The sequence below is a fragment of the Peromyscus maniculatus genome, chromosome 8, assembly GCF_049852395.1.
Source record: "Peromyscus maniculatus bairdii isolate BWxNUB_F1_BW_parent chromosome 8, HU_Pman_BW_mat_3.1, whole genome shotgun sequence".
Lineage (NCBI taxonomy): Eukaryota > Metazoa > Chordata > Mammalia > Rodentia > Cricetidae > Peromyscus > Peromyscus maniculatus.
Window position 1 is genome coordinate 93,760,198 of NC_134859.1, and position 16,994 is coordinate 93,777,191.

At 47.6% G+C, this 16,994-nt stretch overlaps 2 protein-coding genes and 1 non-coding gene across 13 annotated transcripts in view; 2 read left to right on the plus strand and 1 right to left on the minus strand.

Annotated features, from left to right (window-relative positions):
* Tex2 (testis expressed 2) overlaps positions 1 to 16,994 on the minus strand; it is a 140,773-nt gene that overhangs the window by 48,186 nt on the left and 75,593 nt on the right. For all 9 annotated transcript variants that reach the window (XR_013041926.1, XR_013041927.1, XM_076543574.1 and 6 more), the window contains 3 exons: positions 7,414 to 7,614; positions 5,895 to 6,234; positions 2,942 to 3,189 (listed from right to left, as the gene is read on the minus strand). Coding sequence is in view for 7 of the 9 variants with exons in the window: in XM_076543574.1 (XP_076399689.1) it covers positions 2,942 to 3,189; positions 5,895 to 6,234; positions 7,414 to 7,614 (789 nt within the window). In the remaining 2 variants the exon portion in view is untranslated. The remainder of the gene's footprint in view (positions 1 to 2,941; positions 3,190 to 5,894; positions 6,235 to 7,413; positions 7,615 to 16,994) is intronic.
* On the plus strand, positions 15 to 2,892 carry LOC143267025 (uncharacterized). 3 transcript variants are annotated; one of them, XM_076543569.1, is made up of 2 exons: positions 15 to 312; positions 1,499 to 2,891. In XM_076543569.1, exons 1-2 carry the CDS (start codon positions 23 to 25, stop codon positions 1,674 to 1,676), a joined length of 468 nt encoding a protein of 155 aa, XP_076399684.1. In that variant the 5' UTR covers positions 15 to 22; the 3' UTR covers positions 1,677 to 2,891. The 3 variants fall into 3 exon arrangements, 1 of the variants encoding a protein (XP_076399684.1); XR_013041924.1 differs by lacking the exon at positions 15 to 312 and adding an exon at positions 1,004 to 1,208 and having other exon boundaries at positions 1,499 to 2,892; XR_013041925.1 differs by lacking the exon at positions 15 to 312 and adding an exon at positions 1,004 to 1,153 and having other exon boundaries at positions 1,499 to 2,892.
* LOC121831907 (small nucleolar RNA snR60/Z15/Z230/Z193/J17) lies at positions 10,640 to 10,729 on the plus strand. The gene has a single exon (XR_006075502.1). It is a non-coding gene; the product is annotated as a small nucleolar RNA snR60/Z15/Z230/Z193/J17 (small nucleolar RNA).

Sequence of the window (16,994 nt, forward strand, 5' to 3'; positions counted from 1 at the left end):
GGGCGCGCAGGCAGGGCCGGGGATGGGGTCGGCGAGGGACCGCCCCCTGGCCGGCGACCCGCGCCGAACGCACTTCCACCTTAACAGCGCCGTGCGACCGGGACGGCTAAAAGGGCCCGGTATGAGAAAGATGGCTCGGGGGCGGCGTCACCCGTGGGCGCCGAGTCACCCCGCCCCGAGTGTTACAGCCCCCCCGACAGCGCCGGAGGGACCGGCGGCTCCTGCAGCGGCCCCCAAACAGCGGAGGATGAGGTTCCTGCTTCCTCCCCTATTGCCGGTCGCCTACGAGGAAGGCGGGACAAACCAGCGAAGGTAGGGAACACCTACGTCTCTATCGCCAGTTGCTCTTAGCGGGTCTCCAAGGGGCTCTAGACCCCCTACCGATTCGGCTCAGGTTACCAGAAAGAGATGCCGGCAGCATGTTTTTAAAAAAAGACTTAGAGAGACACGGAGAGAGAAAAAAAACAAACAAAAAAAAGTCCTGGCCACTGTAATGTCTCAGGGTCAGGTCAGAGAGGGAGTTAGGAAGTTAGGACGGGAGATCAAAAAAAAAAAAAAACACTGCTTGACAAAGACAAAGTGCTTACTGTAAACAGAGAGGACATTGGGCTCATGACTGATCAAAAAAAAGCCTCAAGGGTCTCGGAGACCTAAGCCAAGGGTCCTCAATCTGGAGGATTGGGAAGGTCATGGCCAGGAGCGCCCCCCCCCAGCCCAGGCTAACTCTCAAGATTGGGGGGCAGCCAATGACCTTCCTAGTGGACACCGGGGCTCAACATTCAGTCCTGACCCATACCGGAGGCTCTCTCAATGACCGCACAGCTTTGGTCCAGGGGGCCACAGGTAACAGGAGGTATCGAAGGACCACCGAGAAAAAGGTTCAGCTGGCATCTGGACAGGACCCAAAGGGACCCCCCTACAAGTCCTAGCCCTTTAAACTGTTCGTGGACGAGAACTCAGGCTTTGCAAAAAAAATGTTGGTACAGAGACTGGGGCCATGAAAGCCCGGAGGACCAGGAACTAACAAAGAAAATGGGGGCGAAATGGAGCCCCGAGCGACAAGCTTACATCATAGATGGACAGAGGCCTTGCCTACCAAGAAAAAGACCGCTAACGTGGTAACCAAAAAACTCCTAGATGACATCTTTCCCAGGTATAAAATACCCCAGATATTGGGGTCAGACAATGGGCCCGCCTTCGTCTCCCAGGTAAGTCAGGAGGTGGCCAGGCTACTGGGGATCGATTGAAAACTTCATTGTGCATACAGCCCCCAGAGCTCAGGACAGGTAAAACGTACAAATAAAACCATTAAAGAGACTTTAACCAAATTAACGCTTGCAACTGGCACTAGAGATTGGGTGCTCCTACTCCCCCTAGCCCTTTACCGAGCCCGGAACACTCCTGGGCCTCATGGCCTAACCCCGTTTAAGATCATATATGGGGCTCCCCCACCAATTGTAAATTTCCTTTACTCTGATATCTCCTCTTTTGCCACTAGCCCTCCAACTGATGCAAAAGACGATGTAAAAACCCCTGCCTGCCGAGAGCAACTGAACCGCCCGGTGGTGCCTCACCCATTCAAGATTGGGGACTCTGTCTGGGTCCGACGCCATCAATCTAGGAACCTAGAGCCGAGGTTGACGGGACAGCGGCTTGGGTCCACACGTCGCATGTAAAGGCTGCCAAGGAACCCGACGAAGCTGAGGGCACCGAGACATCTAGTTCAATGCTCTCCAAACCCACTAAAGATAAGACTCACCCAGGGGTCCCCTTGATCCCCCTAATAGTCCTCCTGACATAAGGAGGGGCATCACCAGAGAGCCTGTTTCCCTGACGCTGGCCCTGTTACTGGAAAAAATTACCATGGGCGGAATACCTGCTGGGGTAGATACAGGGACTGCAGCCCTTATAGAGACCGGCCAATTCAGACAGCTCCAAGTAGCCATGCTCAACAAAAATGATTTAAAAGATAGTTCTAAAGGTCACCATGGTTTACGACCCTTGTCTCCACCATTATGGGCCCCCTAATCATCCTCCTGCTCATTTTATTGTTTGGGTCATACATCCTCAACAGATTGGTGCAATTCATCAAGGATAAGGTTTCTGTTGCCCAGGCTTTGATCCTAACCAAGCAATATCAGAGGCTCAGACAGTCAGAGATAGAGCTAACCCCTTATTCTCCATCCTAAAATGAAAGATTTCATTTGGTACAAAAGAAAATGGGGGAATGAAAGACCCCCGCTCCATTATGAGGACATGGGGCTTTGGGCCAATGAAATGCCCCCCCCCCCTATAACTTAGCCTAAGAAACGCCATTCTAATGGAATCAGAAAAACAGGAGTTCACAGCCATAGCCAGCCACCCGGCCTTGACAGAGATAGCTATGGCCAGCCATTCAGCCTTGAGAGAGATAACTGTGGTCGGCGGCCTTGGGAAAAAGACAGTTGAGTCGAATCAGGATATTTTATGGCTGGCCCCCTGGCCTTGAGGAATAAACAGCTGGCCTGGACAAGGCCAAATCAGCCACACACATACGACCCCAAGTTCACCCTGGCCTTCTTTGAAACAACCAATAGGGACCCTGTAACTATGCTTCTCGCTTCTGTAACCGCGCCTCTGCCCCTGGGATCCCATAAAAAGTCCCCCTTGCCCTAAGAAAGCGTGCAAGTCCTCCAAGAGACTTCGCCCCAGGTACCTGGTCTAAATAAACCCTCTTGCTTTTGCATCTGATCTGTGGTTTCGGTGTGTTCCTTGGGTTTGGGGTCTCTCCCGGAGGAAGATCTCAGCCGGGGGTCTTTCACTCTGAGAGAACACAGGCCTCTCCACGTCTAGCTCATCACCATGTCTTTGGAACCTGGACTGGGAGGGGGGGGCTGGCATGAATCCCTCGCCCATGAAGGTGAGCGTAAGGAGAGCAGAGAGGCCCGCCTGGCGGCTTTACCTTCTTCCCAGCTGTGGGGCTGCTCTCCGCACTCTGCACAGGGCTCCTGTGGGGGCTTCGCTCGTCCTGGGGCACACACCTGCCCATGTACACGCTGTAGTCCAGGAGCACCTTCTGCCGCACGCTGCCCACCAGCTCCTTCTGCTTGGGCTGGGACATCATCTCCTCCACGCTGCCTTTGCTGCTGCTTCGGCTATGGGTCAGGTGCCCCGAGGGGCTGCCGTGTCTGCTGTGGGTGGGCAAAAGCCCTGGGGTGAGAAGTGAGAGCTATTACCACAGACGGAAAACAGGGCCAGGAATAAACAAAACACCCACGCCTTAAATGGAAAAGCAGCTAAAATGCCACCATATGATTTTTAAAAACCTTTACCCTAAAGAATACTTTCTGCTCTAACATTAGATGATTTTTAGAATTTTTTTTTTCTTTTTTTTTTTTTCTTTGAGGTAATTTTGGAATGGGGGCAGCACAGTATGCCAGGTGGCTATCTTTTTCTTTGCTCCCAGTGATCTTTTAGGAAAACATAAAACACGGCACCAATGTACCCTCCAGTCAGGGAGGAGCTGTGAATGTTAACAGAGTAAACGGAGGGAGGGCAGGAAGCTAATGAATTGTCCATCCACAGCTCAGGGCATTTCAAAGATGCCATCTTTCATTCAACAGATCACTCATCACACACCTTCTCTGGATCTACTCCACGCTAACCAGGAGAACAAGGCAGAATCGTTGCCCTTGACTCAGACACGTGGGAAGGTAAGTCACAGCTGCCTGTAACCAGCATTGCCCAAGGCTGCTGGCCTGGCACTGACATCCACCAGGGACACCTGCACTATCTTTTGAGAAAGAGTTGCCATTTTCCTTGGCCTAGCAGAAGAACACTCCAGACAGAGAACAGCCCTCGAAGAAGCAAGATTCAGGGAAGCCCCATGAAGACACACAGAGGAAAGGAAGTGTGGGTGGAGGGAAGGGCAGGAGCCTGACGGTCAAGTGCCTGGAGCGTGACCCCAGGTTCAGCTCATCATGTTGAAGCAGAGGGTTTTAAGCATGAAGTGCTGACACCAATCAACTGGCCCAGGTGTCTGTGTGAGCAAGGACAGAGAGGTAAAGATCAAGGCGGTCAGGGGGTGTTTGCCCATTTCCAGCCATCTGAATGGCGCTCTCTCTGGTTGTACAACCACTTGGGAAGGCTACTTTAACTTGGGGTTTTTGTCTTGTTTTTTAGCTAGGTTCTTTCCAGGACTGACTACCTCAAGTTTTACCTATAATTCAAACTTTTTATAATCTTTTATCATTCTCAAACCACTTCAAAGTTTAACATTATTTAAATGTCAGAATGACGCTATATCCCCACCACACTTTTTTTTTTTTTAATAAAACCTAAATGCAATGTGGTATCTTGGATTGGAATTTAGAAGAAGAGAAGGACTTTAAGAGAAAATGCAGTAATCAAAATAAACTCTAGAGTTTAGTTAATGAATAAAAAACAGGGGCTGGAGAGATGGCTCAGAGGTTAAGAGCAACAACTGCTCTTCCAGAGGTCCTGAGTTCAATTCCCAGGACCCACACAACCATCTGTAATGAGATCTGGCGCGCTCTCCTGTATACATAATAAATAAATAAATAAATCTAAAAAAAATGAATAAAAAACAATTTAAAAAGACAGAGCCAAGAACACTCCTCCCTCTATTCAAGGTCAGGAGAGGGAAACCCAACTATAGCAAGGCTATTGTCCCCTGCCACGGGGCAGCGTCTTCACTTGGGGTGGCACAAAGCACAAGGGCTATCACCATTCTAGGTTTCATGGCTGCCTCTTGGTAACGTCACACTGGAACTGTGCTGGAGAGCTCATGGCTTTCCGCTCTCTCCGGGTTCTGTTCCTCCTGCAGCTACTTCTGACTAAACTAGACCTGAGTGCTAAAATTTGGAATCTCCATCCTTGCTTGGGTCTCCTGAGTCAGAACCTGCACCGTGAGTTGCCAATTAAACCTATGTCTCTAAGTGATGGCATCCCTGAGAGAGAGGACAGGCCTGAGCCAGCCAGCAAGACTTCCTCCATCGTGCGGTATTTACAGAGGCGCCTGGCCTCGGAGACTGAACACCGGTGTCACCTGATAACAAGCCAGCTGGGCAGTGGCTGTTCATACATTAATTTCCATCATTTTAGTCAAAGGCTCAGAAAGGCTAACCTTTCTGATACGTGTAATATTGATAACACAAGGGAGACGGTCTTTAGTGTGCAAATCGTCCAGCAGCTGGGCAGTGGCTTTGGAATACAGGACAGTCTTCACCCGTCGCCTCAAGTTCCACCTCAACTCACAGTGTTTTAAGGTAACTCGGGCTAATCGAGGTATTGATGGAGTGAGAGCAGAGGCTTGCTTGATTTCAGTGTATGGTGGGCGCCCAGGCCTTCCACACTCCTGGCTCCTACCATTGACTGTATTATGTCAGAAGTGCAAGTCATTAAAAATAACCAAATACAGCTGGGCATGGTGGCACACGCCTTTAATGCCAGCACTCGGGTGGCAGAGGTGGGGATCTCACTATGTAGCTCTGGCTGGCCTGGGATTCACTACGTGAACTAGGCTAGCTTCAAACTCACAGGGATCCACCTGCCTGACTCCCTGGTCCTGAGATTAAAGGTGTGCACCACCATGCTCTGCTCTTACCACTTTCTTCAGACAAGGGTCTCCTGGAGCTGCTTTGATGAGAATACCAAGAAAAGAGAGTCCCGGATGCCACCACAGGCTAACCACATATACCCACAAATGGACCATCACCGGAACGACGACTCAGTACCAGGGGCGGTAGCGGTTACTGTGGAAGGCACGCATGTCATGACAACACACTGGGGTGGTGGAGCGTAAGGAACCGAAGGTGGGCTGCCTGCCTGCCTGCCACCCCCTCCCCTTCCCACAGCCCTTTAAACACAAACCCACTTAGCACAAACGCTACTACCTGATTTACTTCCAGAAACTCCAGGCAGCTTCTTGAGGTCTGACTTCAGTTTAGACGCCAGGACGAACCTCCTAAACCATTCCTCTTTTTCCCGGCCAGTTCTCCCAAACAGATACAGTGTCGGGTCTCTCTGGCTAGACTTCGTCCCCTCTTGAGGCTGGGGTGGCTTCTTAACGTCTTCACTCGCCAGCTCTTTCTCAGCAGGTGGCTTCTCCTCACCAGTGTCCCTGTCCGTCTGAGCCTTGGACATAAAGTCATCTTGCCGACCAAGCTCGATACAAATGGGGTACTTTTTATTCCAGATCCGTTTGCGAGCCAGACTTTTAGGTACAAGATAAATCTACGGAGAAAAGCAAATGGTGATTTACGTACTACAGATTGTCTACCTTGTGCATCTATATTACATGTATCAGAAAGGTTAGTCTTTCTGAGCCTTTGACTAAAATGCTAGAAGTTAAGTAACTCTTACCACCTGTCTATAACCTGACCGTAGAACGCAAAATTTTTAGAAATGACTTGTTATTCCTCAAAATTCCAAAGTGTACATATTTAAGAAGTACATAAGAACTATAAATACCTTTCATTCTTAGGTAGCAGTAGCAGAGTAGTAACATTACTCTGATTATTATCAGATAGGCTTGGATACCAACTGGGTTAATAGTCCTAGATAAATCGTAATCTGGGGGGAAAAGTATCTCCAGTCTAGACAGGAAATGCAGGTCAATGCTGGGAATCAACTCAAGGATAAATCTATATAGCAACTACTTTACATACTTCCATTACTGTGGAGGAACTTAAAGACCACTCATATGAGTTATATAAGAACAGAGAACCCATGTCTGTGTGTAATAAAAATTTATATTTTCCACAAAAATAGAAACAATACCTTAGTAAAATGTACTGGCATGTGCACAATTTTTACATTTCACAGAGCTTTTATCAATACCTGGCACCACAACACATTGCTTTTAGACTAAAAATCCAGTGGGCTTTTTTGTTTTTATTTATTTATTTATTTTTTTAGGGTGTGTGTAGACAGCAGGTTGAGGCCTGATTTCACAATATAGATGAGCTCAGCCTGGCCTCTAACTATGTAGCCCAGGCTGGCCTTGAAATCATGGGGATCCTCCTGCGTTAGCCTCCTGAGATTACAGGTCTGTGCCACCACAGCTGGTACATGTGGTGCTGGGGATGGGACCCTTGGCTTTGTGCATGGACAAGCACTCTACCAGCTGAGCTGCATCCCTAGCCACAATCAGCATCATCAGCTTTTAAAGTCAAAATTCTGAGTGCAGAGAACCCTGCTCCTGGAGGTGTGGTCCCTGGAGCTGTGGCATTGGAAGCTCATAGAAACCCAGGCTGTGGGCCCACTCAAAGCTGCTGCATTTCAAAGGATGCCCAGTGATTCACAGTCACTGTCTGGGAGGCTGTCATCATGGGGTGGGGTGCAGTATAGCAATCTAGATCCCAAATGCTTTCCACTCATTCAAGCTCGGCTTCCAGAATCACCCAGACTCACCTTGCTGTCGGAGAGGTCGTAGATTTTCTGGCTGATGTAGGTGACCTCTGGCTTCGTTTCATTGTAGCTTGCCCTCCTGGATATGTTTTTGTTGGGTTTTGAAAGTCTTAAGGTTCCACCCTCAAGCCGGACAAAGACTGAGTGCGTCAAAGTCGCATGGTAAGTTTCTGGATCATAGTTGTGGATCTCATTCATCCATCCCTGATGGAAAAACACCTTGGTGAGTAAGAGTGAACAGTGTGCAAACAGCGAGTTCCTGGATGTTGAGACGGAATCTCATGATGCGCACTGATAACTTCCCGCTGCCAAGCACTGTGGAATAATTTAGTATGGTTTTGATAACCAAAAATTTTGAGAGGTAGTATAGTAATAGCTGTTATCCTAAATATACGATTCTTTTCTTAAAGCTGCCAAGCAAAAGGAGAAATTCAAGTCTTACGAAGCAAGGCTCTCTGCCTAATCATCCTTGGGAATGAGCACTGATCCAGCCTGGCTTTTTTCTGTTTGTGACAATGTAGCCCAGGCTAGCCTAGAACTGGTGATCTTCCTACCTCCACAATCTGAGTGCTGTGATTACTGGTGTGGGTCACCATGCCTGGCTCCCTGTCTGGTGCTGTCTTTAGATTACATTTCTTTGTTTTGTTTGTTTGTTTGTTACATGTGTGCCACAGTGCCCCTGTGGAGGCAAAGACAGGTCTTTCCTTCCACCGTGTGGGACTCGGATTGAACTCCTGTCAAGCTTGACAGCCAGTACCTTTACCCACTGAGCCATTTTCCCAGCATAGTCTAGCTTTCTAAATTAGCCAAACCACCTTTGACGTGTTGTCGACCGCATTAACTCCTGTTACCATTCCTGTAAGACTCAGAAACCCTTCTAGCCTATGCCAATGACACTGTAGCACGTACCTCATGGGAATCACACAGTGAAAAGCAGATGAGTGGGAATCCAACAGCAAATAAACAGGTGCAATCAACAAGTCCTTGTTACTACAGTAATTCAGAGGAGTACAGGGTGCTCCCGAGCCTGAACATCCTCAGATTGTACAAATATACTCATATGGTGGCTTGTTTTTGTTTTGTCCAAGTTTCACAGACTTATTTTATGACTGATTTGGTTGCATGTTATCTATGTGCATGCTTGGTGCCGAGGAGGTCAGAAAAAGGGAATGAAGGGGGCTGGAGAGATGGCTCAGCGGTGAAGAGCATTGGCTGTTCTTCCAGAGGTCCTGAGTTCAATTCCCAGCACCCACATGGTACAATCTACGTGATATCTGGTGCCTCCTTCTGGTGTGCAGGCAAACAAGCATGCAGAATGCTGTATACATGATAAATAAATAAATCTTTAAAAAAAGGAAAAGAAAAAGGGAGTCAAATTCCCTGGAACTGGAGTTTTGGGTGGTTTGCTGAGAACCAAACCTGGGCCCTCTGCAAGAACAATAAATGCTCTTAACACTGCCCCATCTCTCTAGACTTGTTTTACTTTTATTTATGTACGTGTATATGTCTGTGTAAGTGCACACACATGTATGTGGGTGCTCACAGAGGCCAGAAAAGAACAGCAGATCCTCAAGCTGGAGTTCCAGGAAGTTGATACTGGTGCTGGGGGACAGCACCTGCCCTTCACCACTAAGCCACCTCTCCAGCAGCCCCCCACCCTCCCTTTTTTGAGACGAAGTCTCACTAGGTTGCTCAGGCGAACCTTGAACTTTGGATCCTCTAGCCTTGGCCTGAGTAGTGGGGTTACAGGCCTGTACCACCAGACCCAGTTTTACACATGGATCTCAAAAATAACATTTGTACACACTGAAGTTGCACAAACAAACAGGACACAAAAAACATAAAATATAAGCAAAGTACATCACATATGCACATGAAAGCAAGGAAACCCATCGTTCTGTGTGATAGTGTATGCTAACAGCAGAAGGGCAGACAGACTGTACTAATGTTCATAGCTGTCATCAGTATTATCACGTAACACTGGCCTGCCAGAAGGCATTCTTCCCGTGTTGTGGATCACTGAGACCTCTCAGAAGCTCCATAGGATGCTAAATGATGTCTTCTGGCTCCCTCTCTACTGGGCAGACACGTACTTACAACATCTATAATTGGGACTGCCGTCCCACTTGTAAACATGGGAGTCTCTCACCAGTGCTGACCCGAAAACCTCAGAGAACGAGGACCCCTCAGAACGCCCTCCATTTGTCCACCCACCATCATAATGTGCACCAAACCTACATGTCAAGTAAAATGCTAGGACTGATGACAAAGATTTTTTTAAAGTTTTTCTTTTAGGATTTGTTTATTTTTATGTGTGTGTTTTGCCTGCATGCAAGCATGTGTATCACTTACATGTATGGTGTCCAAAAAGGGGCACAAAGACGATTGTGAACTCCCTTGTGGGTACTGGGAACCAAATCAAGTCCTTCACGAAAACAGTGCTCTTAACCGCTGAGCCATCTCTCCAGCCCCAGCAGTTGATACAAAGATTTTAAAGGAGTCAGTGGCCGGGAGGTAGCTCAGTGGTAGAGCTCTTGTCCAGCATGCACGAGGCCCTGGTTCTACCCCAGCACCTAGGAAAAAGTTAGGAACTAAAAAAAGAAAAAAGATAAGCTTCTTGGCCAAAAAGTAGCCACCAAAGAGTGCAGAATTGGGTCTTTATCCCATTTGGCTACTAGAATATGAATAAGAGGCGCCATCATGCTGGGCGGTGGTGGCGCACGCCTTTAATCCCAGCACTCGGGAGGCAGAGCCAGGCGGATCTCTGTGAGTTCGAGGCCAGCCTGGGCTACCAAGTGAGTTCCAGGAAAGGCGCAAAGCTACACAGAGAAATCCTGTCTCGAACCCCCCCCCCCCCCCAAAAAAAAGGCACCATCATGAAAAGGCAGCTCCAGTACAAGGCATCAAACACATTTAACTGTGTGGGGGTAAAACTTATGAACCAGTTACACAGATTTCACAACTTAGAAGACTTGTTCTGCATTAGCTGGGAGGATTTCACTCTCCTCTCTCTGAGTTACTGGCCACAAGCAGCTTTTACTCCTAAGCACTGTATGAGCAAGCAGTGCTCATGGGGAGGGGTAGTCTAGCATCTGCAAATGAGCCAGCAGTGATCCAGGGGGCCAGGCAATCCCCAACACAGAAGGACCGAAGCAGACTGACTGTCAAAAGCATCAGCTGGGGTGGAAATAACTGTGTGAAGTGTAAAGCATTCTTAAATTACATTGCTTGGATACTATGATGAAATCCTAGTTCAGCAGATGAATAGTTCAGCTCTGATGAACAATCTGAAGTCTTTCACTCCCATCTGATGTATCTGGCTGTGAGAGTTTACCATAAACCTTGAAAAGAACTGTCTTCCCAGTGTCAGTATTGGGAGTACTGGATGGAATCTGAGTGCTTGTGACTGAGGCCAAGGCTTAACATCAAAGTTTCATGTGCTCTGCCCTGATTTACTCCTCCCAGAAGGACAATGTTTATTGTTCTCAACACGCAGGAGTATACTTTCCTAGGTATGGTAGTTGCAACTACCTTATCTCAGGCTCGGGCCTCTTGAGGCAAGAAAATTGCTTGAGTTGAAGGTCCATCTAGACTACAGTGTTTAGAATTCAATACCCAAAGAAAAGTGTAAAACACACTGAATTGGTAAGAGAAATGACAAAGAATATCTAGGCTAATGAAACCTTCTGTATCTTCAAACAGATTCTGAATTTCCAGGGCTCCTGTGGCAGCAGTGGACATGCAATGCCTCTCACTGCTTCAGAGGTGGCTGGATGACAGCTGGATAGGAGATTACACATTTGGTTATTTAACCATCATAAAAATTAACTTACCTTTAAAATAAATTCTTAAACAGAAAAAAACAAATACTACCAAGTTTTTGTCTTTTCCTTTCTTGGTAGTTGTGTGTGTGTGTGTGTGTGTGAGATTAGACTGCACTCCTCAGCTACTTCTTCACCTTATTTTTTGACACAGGGTCTCTCACTGAACCTGGCCATCTGTTGTTCAGCTAGAACAGCTGCCCTGAGAGACTTGGGATCTGTCTGTCTCTGGCCCCAGGTCTGAGTGTAACTCAGACATGCACCCTCACGCCTGTGCTACAAATATTCCACTTACTGAGCCATCTCCCCCATCCCCCGCCCCCCACATTTAAACATGGGTCTCACTATGTTGGTCAGGCCAGTGCCAAACTTGCAGAGATCCTCCTACTTCTGCCTCTAGAACTGGCATTACTGGCATGTGCTGCCGTGCCGAATGTCTTTTTCTTTAGTTTGTTATTGCGCTGAATTGCATTCCTTGTTGTACTGAATGCTGACTAAATGTTGACTCCATCTTGCATCGCTGGGATTGGTGACAACACCTGGTCACTATGTGCTGGAACTGAATCATCTCAGTTCCTGAGAGTCAGAGTCTATACATTTCCAACTCCATGTTCAGTGACTTCACCCTGGGAGTCTGAACCTGGTCATGGTGGAAATTTTGATATGACAGAAACCAGGGGACAGTACAAATCAAGGATCTGTACCCCCTCCTACCAGCCACTTTTCTCAATCGTGTGTGTGTGTGTGTGTGTGTGTGTGTTTTGCTGGGGACAGGATGCAGAGCTTTGAGCATGCTGAACAAGTACTCTACCACTAAAGGTTTACCCTGAACCCCTTATCCTTTATCCACATTGTTCAATTTGATTTGCTACTGTTTTCTAAATAATCTAGTTTTCATGCAATACCTTCAGTGTTAGTAAGCATCATGAATTAGGCTGGGCTGGAAAGATGGCTCCGTGGTTAGCGAGCTGGCGTTCATCCAAGGTGACTCACAACTGCCTATAACTCTAGCTCCAGGGATCCAGTGCCTTCTTCTGACCTCCAAGGGCAACTAAACTCATGTGAAATCCATTTCTCTTTTCTGGACATTTGTGTGTAGAATTCACATTATTTCTTCCATTTGAGAGATTTTGCAAATGAACTTTGTGGGAAAGTTTTAAACCATGCATTCAATTTCTTTAACTTCTAATGGACTAGTCAAGTGATACATATTTTTTTCTGTTGCTGTTGTCTTTTTAAATAAAGACTCATCTTGTACTTGTGATTTTCCTGCCTCAGCCTCCTAAATACGGGGATTACAGGAATGTGCCACCAGGCCTGCCTTCGTTTGTCCTTATGAACTATCAAACCAAGGTGTGTTTCAAAGAATTCATTCTTGCTAAGTCCCCAACTTCTGGCCATAATGTGACATTTCACTGTGATCTTCGGGTTTGTGTATGTGTGGGTGGTCTGCCTGTGTCCAGAGTGGAGGCCAGGTTAGGTTACAGAGTCGTGTAAGTATCAGAAGACAGATGCCAGGTGTCCTGCTCTGTCACCCCCTGCCTTATTCTCTTGAGACAGGGTCTCTCACCCACCCTGGGGCCAGGCTGGCAACCACACCTTGCTTTTGTATGCAGAGGCTGGAGAATCAAGGCATGCTTGCACAGCGGGAGTTCGTGTCCCTCTCCAATCCCTCCCATGTCTAGAGTCTGCGGTGACTCCTTTCTCTTAGTCCTGGCAGTAATTTTTACTTCCCTCAACAGTTTCTGTTTGAACAAAAACTGCTACGTATCCTTCTAAGTCCCACAGCCATTGAAACATGTTACATGCTGTGTGTTTTATCTCATTCCACTAGAAATATTCTCTAACTTCCCTTCCACATGCTATTTACAAGTATGTTGTTTAATTTTCAAACATTTAGAATTTTAAAGAGACTTTTCTGTTCCTGACTTCCAGTTCAACTACACTGTGGTCAGAGAACATTCTCTCTATAATTTCTCCTTTGTTAGTGAGCCAACATTTGTTCACTTCATTCATCTGAAATACTTTTTGATGACATCCTTGGCCCGAGACTCTTTGCCATGGTCCTTAACCACCATCTAACTGCAGCCAGCCATTATGGGGTGTGCTTCTCATTCCTAGTTTCCTGTTGTCACCAACCCTAATCAGGGTGACTTGGTGCTAAGTTGCCTTGGCTTCCACCAACTTACCAGAGGCTTATCACAATTGGAGGCAAACCCAAAATGGGCTTGGAGCTTATTTAAGGCTGTGGCAGCTTCATGAATTCCATGTGCTCAGGCATCATGGATGGGAGTGGTCTTCAAGACCTCTTCTTAAGCAGATCTAATGTCCATTACAGCTCCAACAGCGGTGTCTCGCTCAGCCACGATAGTGGGTTACAGGTGAGGCTCACAGGTGAGGCTCACAGGTGAGGCTCACAGGTGAGGCTCACAGGTGAGGCTCACAGGTGAGGCTCACAGGTGAGGCTCACAGGTGAGGCTCACAGGTGAATCTTGGGACACACACGAGTACACCTTCAAACTCAGAGCAGGGGGAAAGTAATTTCTTTCTTAATTTCTTTTTTCTGGGGGTTGGGGGGGTTTGAGACAAGGTTTCACTGGGTAGCTCTGGCTGTCCTAGAACTTGCTCTGTTGATCAGGCTGGTCTCTAACTCAGAGATTGCCTGTCTCTGCCTCCTGAGTGCTCGGATCAAAGGCATGTTATCATGACCAGCAATAGCGTAACTTTATTTTTTAAACACTTGTTAGGTTTTATGTGCCAGGATATTTCTATTTTAGTAATGGTTTCTTCTTTCTTTAGTTTCTTGAGACAGGGTTCTTATTATGTACACCAGGCTGGCCTCAAACTCCAGCTCTTCTAATCTCAACTTCTCTAGTGCTGGGAACAACCCAGCATTTACAGACCTGCACGGTCAAGTTCTGAGATTAGAGCCATGCACTGCTGTGCTCAGATTATTGACAACAGTTCTATGACTCTTAAAAGACAACACCAGTGGCTGACATTGAGTGAGTTTTCTCCAATATATCCTCTCTTCAAACACGAACTTATCTATGAAGAAACTTCTATTGAGTTTTTAGCTTATTTCTTTGCTTTTAAGGTTGGGAAAATAAGATAAGAGACCACAGGTGTGAGAGCTGGGCTTGGCACCGCCTGTTCACAGGTCAGGCCTACTGCCTGTGCCCACGAAGGTGCTGAAGAACAGTTCTGTCCCCAGGTCAATTCCTGTAACTGGTGAACTAAGGTAACCTTCCCACCATGCCTCAGGGAACTGGTTTGTCACAGAGCAGGCACTCAGCTCAGGAGCCTGAAGAGCAGGCCCTCCCGAGCTCTGGCTCCACTCAGCAGGATGTAGTTATTCTCTGCTGATAGCTCTGACAGATACAGGTCACCCTCTTTGCCACATATCAGGACAACCTGATCAGGAGGAACGGGAAGGAAGGGAGTTGGGGACCCTAACTACACTGATCAAAACCATGGAGCCGGGGCTGGAGAGATGGCTCAGAGGTTAAGAGTACTGCTTGCTCTTCCAAAGGTCCTGAGTTCAATTCCCAGCAACCACGTGGTGGCTCACAGCCATCTGTAATGAAATCTGGTGCTCTCTTCTGACCTGCAGGGACACATGCAGACAGAACACTGTATACATAATAAATAAATAAATCTTTAATAAAAAAAAGAAATATTTGATTTAGGGCTGGAGAGATGGCTCAGAGGTTAAGAGCACTGACTGTTCTTCCAGAGGTCCTGAGTTCAATTCCCAGCACCCACATGGTGGCTCACAACCATCTGTAATGAGATCTGGTGCCCTCTTCTGTATACACAATAAATAAATAAATCTAAAAAAAAAAACAAAACCATGGAGCCTTACCCGCTGAGCACTGCATCGTTGAGGTGGAGGCCAGCAGAGAGCCCAGGCCATGCCTACCCCCCAACTCCCCAACCTGCTTCAGTGACCGCCCAGTACGACCCAGGCCAGTGTTCCTCCCACCCTCAGATGCCTGGCTGCTGTGGTTTCTTTTTTCCCTCCCTTTCATCTTTAGACTTCCTCCTTCCTGAAATGTCACGTTCCTTTAATCCTGCTCACCAGATCCAGGCTAAAGTCCATGGCTGCCAAACACAAACACACACCACCCATGCTCGGGATTCGGACTGCATGTGTACCGTGGGTAATCATGTGTTAGCTTTAGGAGACCCTATCATGTTCATATTTGATTTGTGAAAGACTGCTGATAAAACGCCCTGACCACCCACACACTGCTAGCAAGACTTCTGCAGTGTCCAGGAACAGCTCAGGGTCCAACCCTGCCTCCAACGCCTGCCAGTACAATGTAGGTGCTGCTCAGTCCTCAGACCCAAGTATCCATCCTGTAAGAGGGCTCAGCCTCCCTCTCCATTTTCCTCACTCCAACTCACAGTCTACGTGTAAACCACAATGTTTCTCCATGCGGACAGTACTTTTAGAAGCAGAATTCACACAATAAAAATGAACAAATCTTAAGCACGATTTTGATAATATTAACAATATTCACAATAGCACCTGGTATCTAGGCTCATAGCGTGTCCCAGGAACTTCACGTGCATTATCTTTTTGTGCATGTGTTTACCTTTGCCAATTTCCTACAACCACACACTCAACAAAGCTCACTACGGTAAATGATCTGCCTCTTGATCGAGACTGGGACAGCTGGGACTTGGCCTCAGGTCTATCTGACTGAGGTGTGGCCTCCCATCATGGCCCCATGACATGGCTCTATAGTCTGGGCAGTGCCTTGTCACCCTTCAGGTCACAGCAAAGATGACACCTCTCCCAGGAAGCTGTCCTTCTCTGCTACTCTCTGTCCTCCCCGGACCTGTTAACTGATTGCTTTAATTAACTGGGCTGTAAACTCCATAGCACAGGGAGAGCAAGGCGCATCTCAGGACTAGCTAATGCCTCCTGACTGGCCATATGAAGGAAGCCTGGTTCAGAAAGCAGCTATGAGGATTAAATCAATCCTTAGAAGTCACAAGCAGAAAGGCTGGAGTGCCCCCTCCCCACATCTGCCCCGCAGTACAGTGTCCGCTGCATGCCTGGAGACACACAAAGAACAAGCTGAGAAACTACGTGGTCACTGTCCCCAAGGGGAGGAATCAACAGGGAACTGCATAAAGCTCCATGGAGTGAGAAAACAGGAGCCCAGAGTGACAGAACTGCTGCCTGCTGCCGGAGCCACACTAGACAGGCGACCTGGGAGTGCACTGGCCTTGCTCAGGTCAAGATGCTGACCAGATTCAACTCTGCTCTGACTCCCGCAGAGTCTGCCCCTGAGACACCCCAACACTTCAAACCAGATCTCCTTTGCAAAACTCAGTTTCCCAACACAAACCTAATCACCTTTTCCTATCATCAGCTGGCCAAAATTCTCCCAGAGCTTGACTAATTCCCTGGATTAGGCTGCATGTTAGATTTCTAGACCTAACAGTCAGGTATAGGACGCAGGACCCCACTCTGTTGCCCATGCAAACCCGCTGACCCCTGCTCACCTGTTCTAACATTTTTAACCCCAAATGGACCAAGTGAGGTACTTCTCCAGCTTCATTCTGTCACTCGGCATGGGAGCGGGCATAAAGAGCTGTGACACATCTCACTCATTCCAAGAGCTGCCAGCTCTCCACTCTCGCTGCTGAAATGTCAGACAAGCTTCATTTCTTTCTGAACCTGGAACCGTTCTAGTGGAGACAGTGCGTGCGCTGGAACAACGGCCTAGTCAGCGGGCTGCAGCTGTC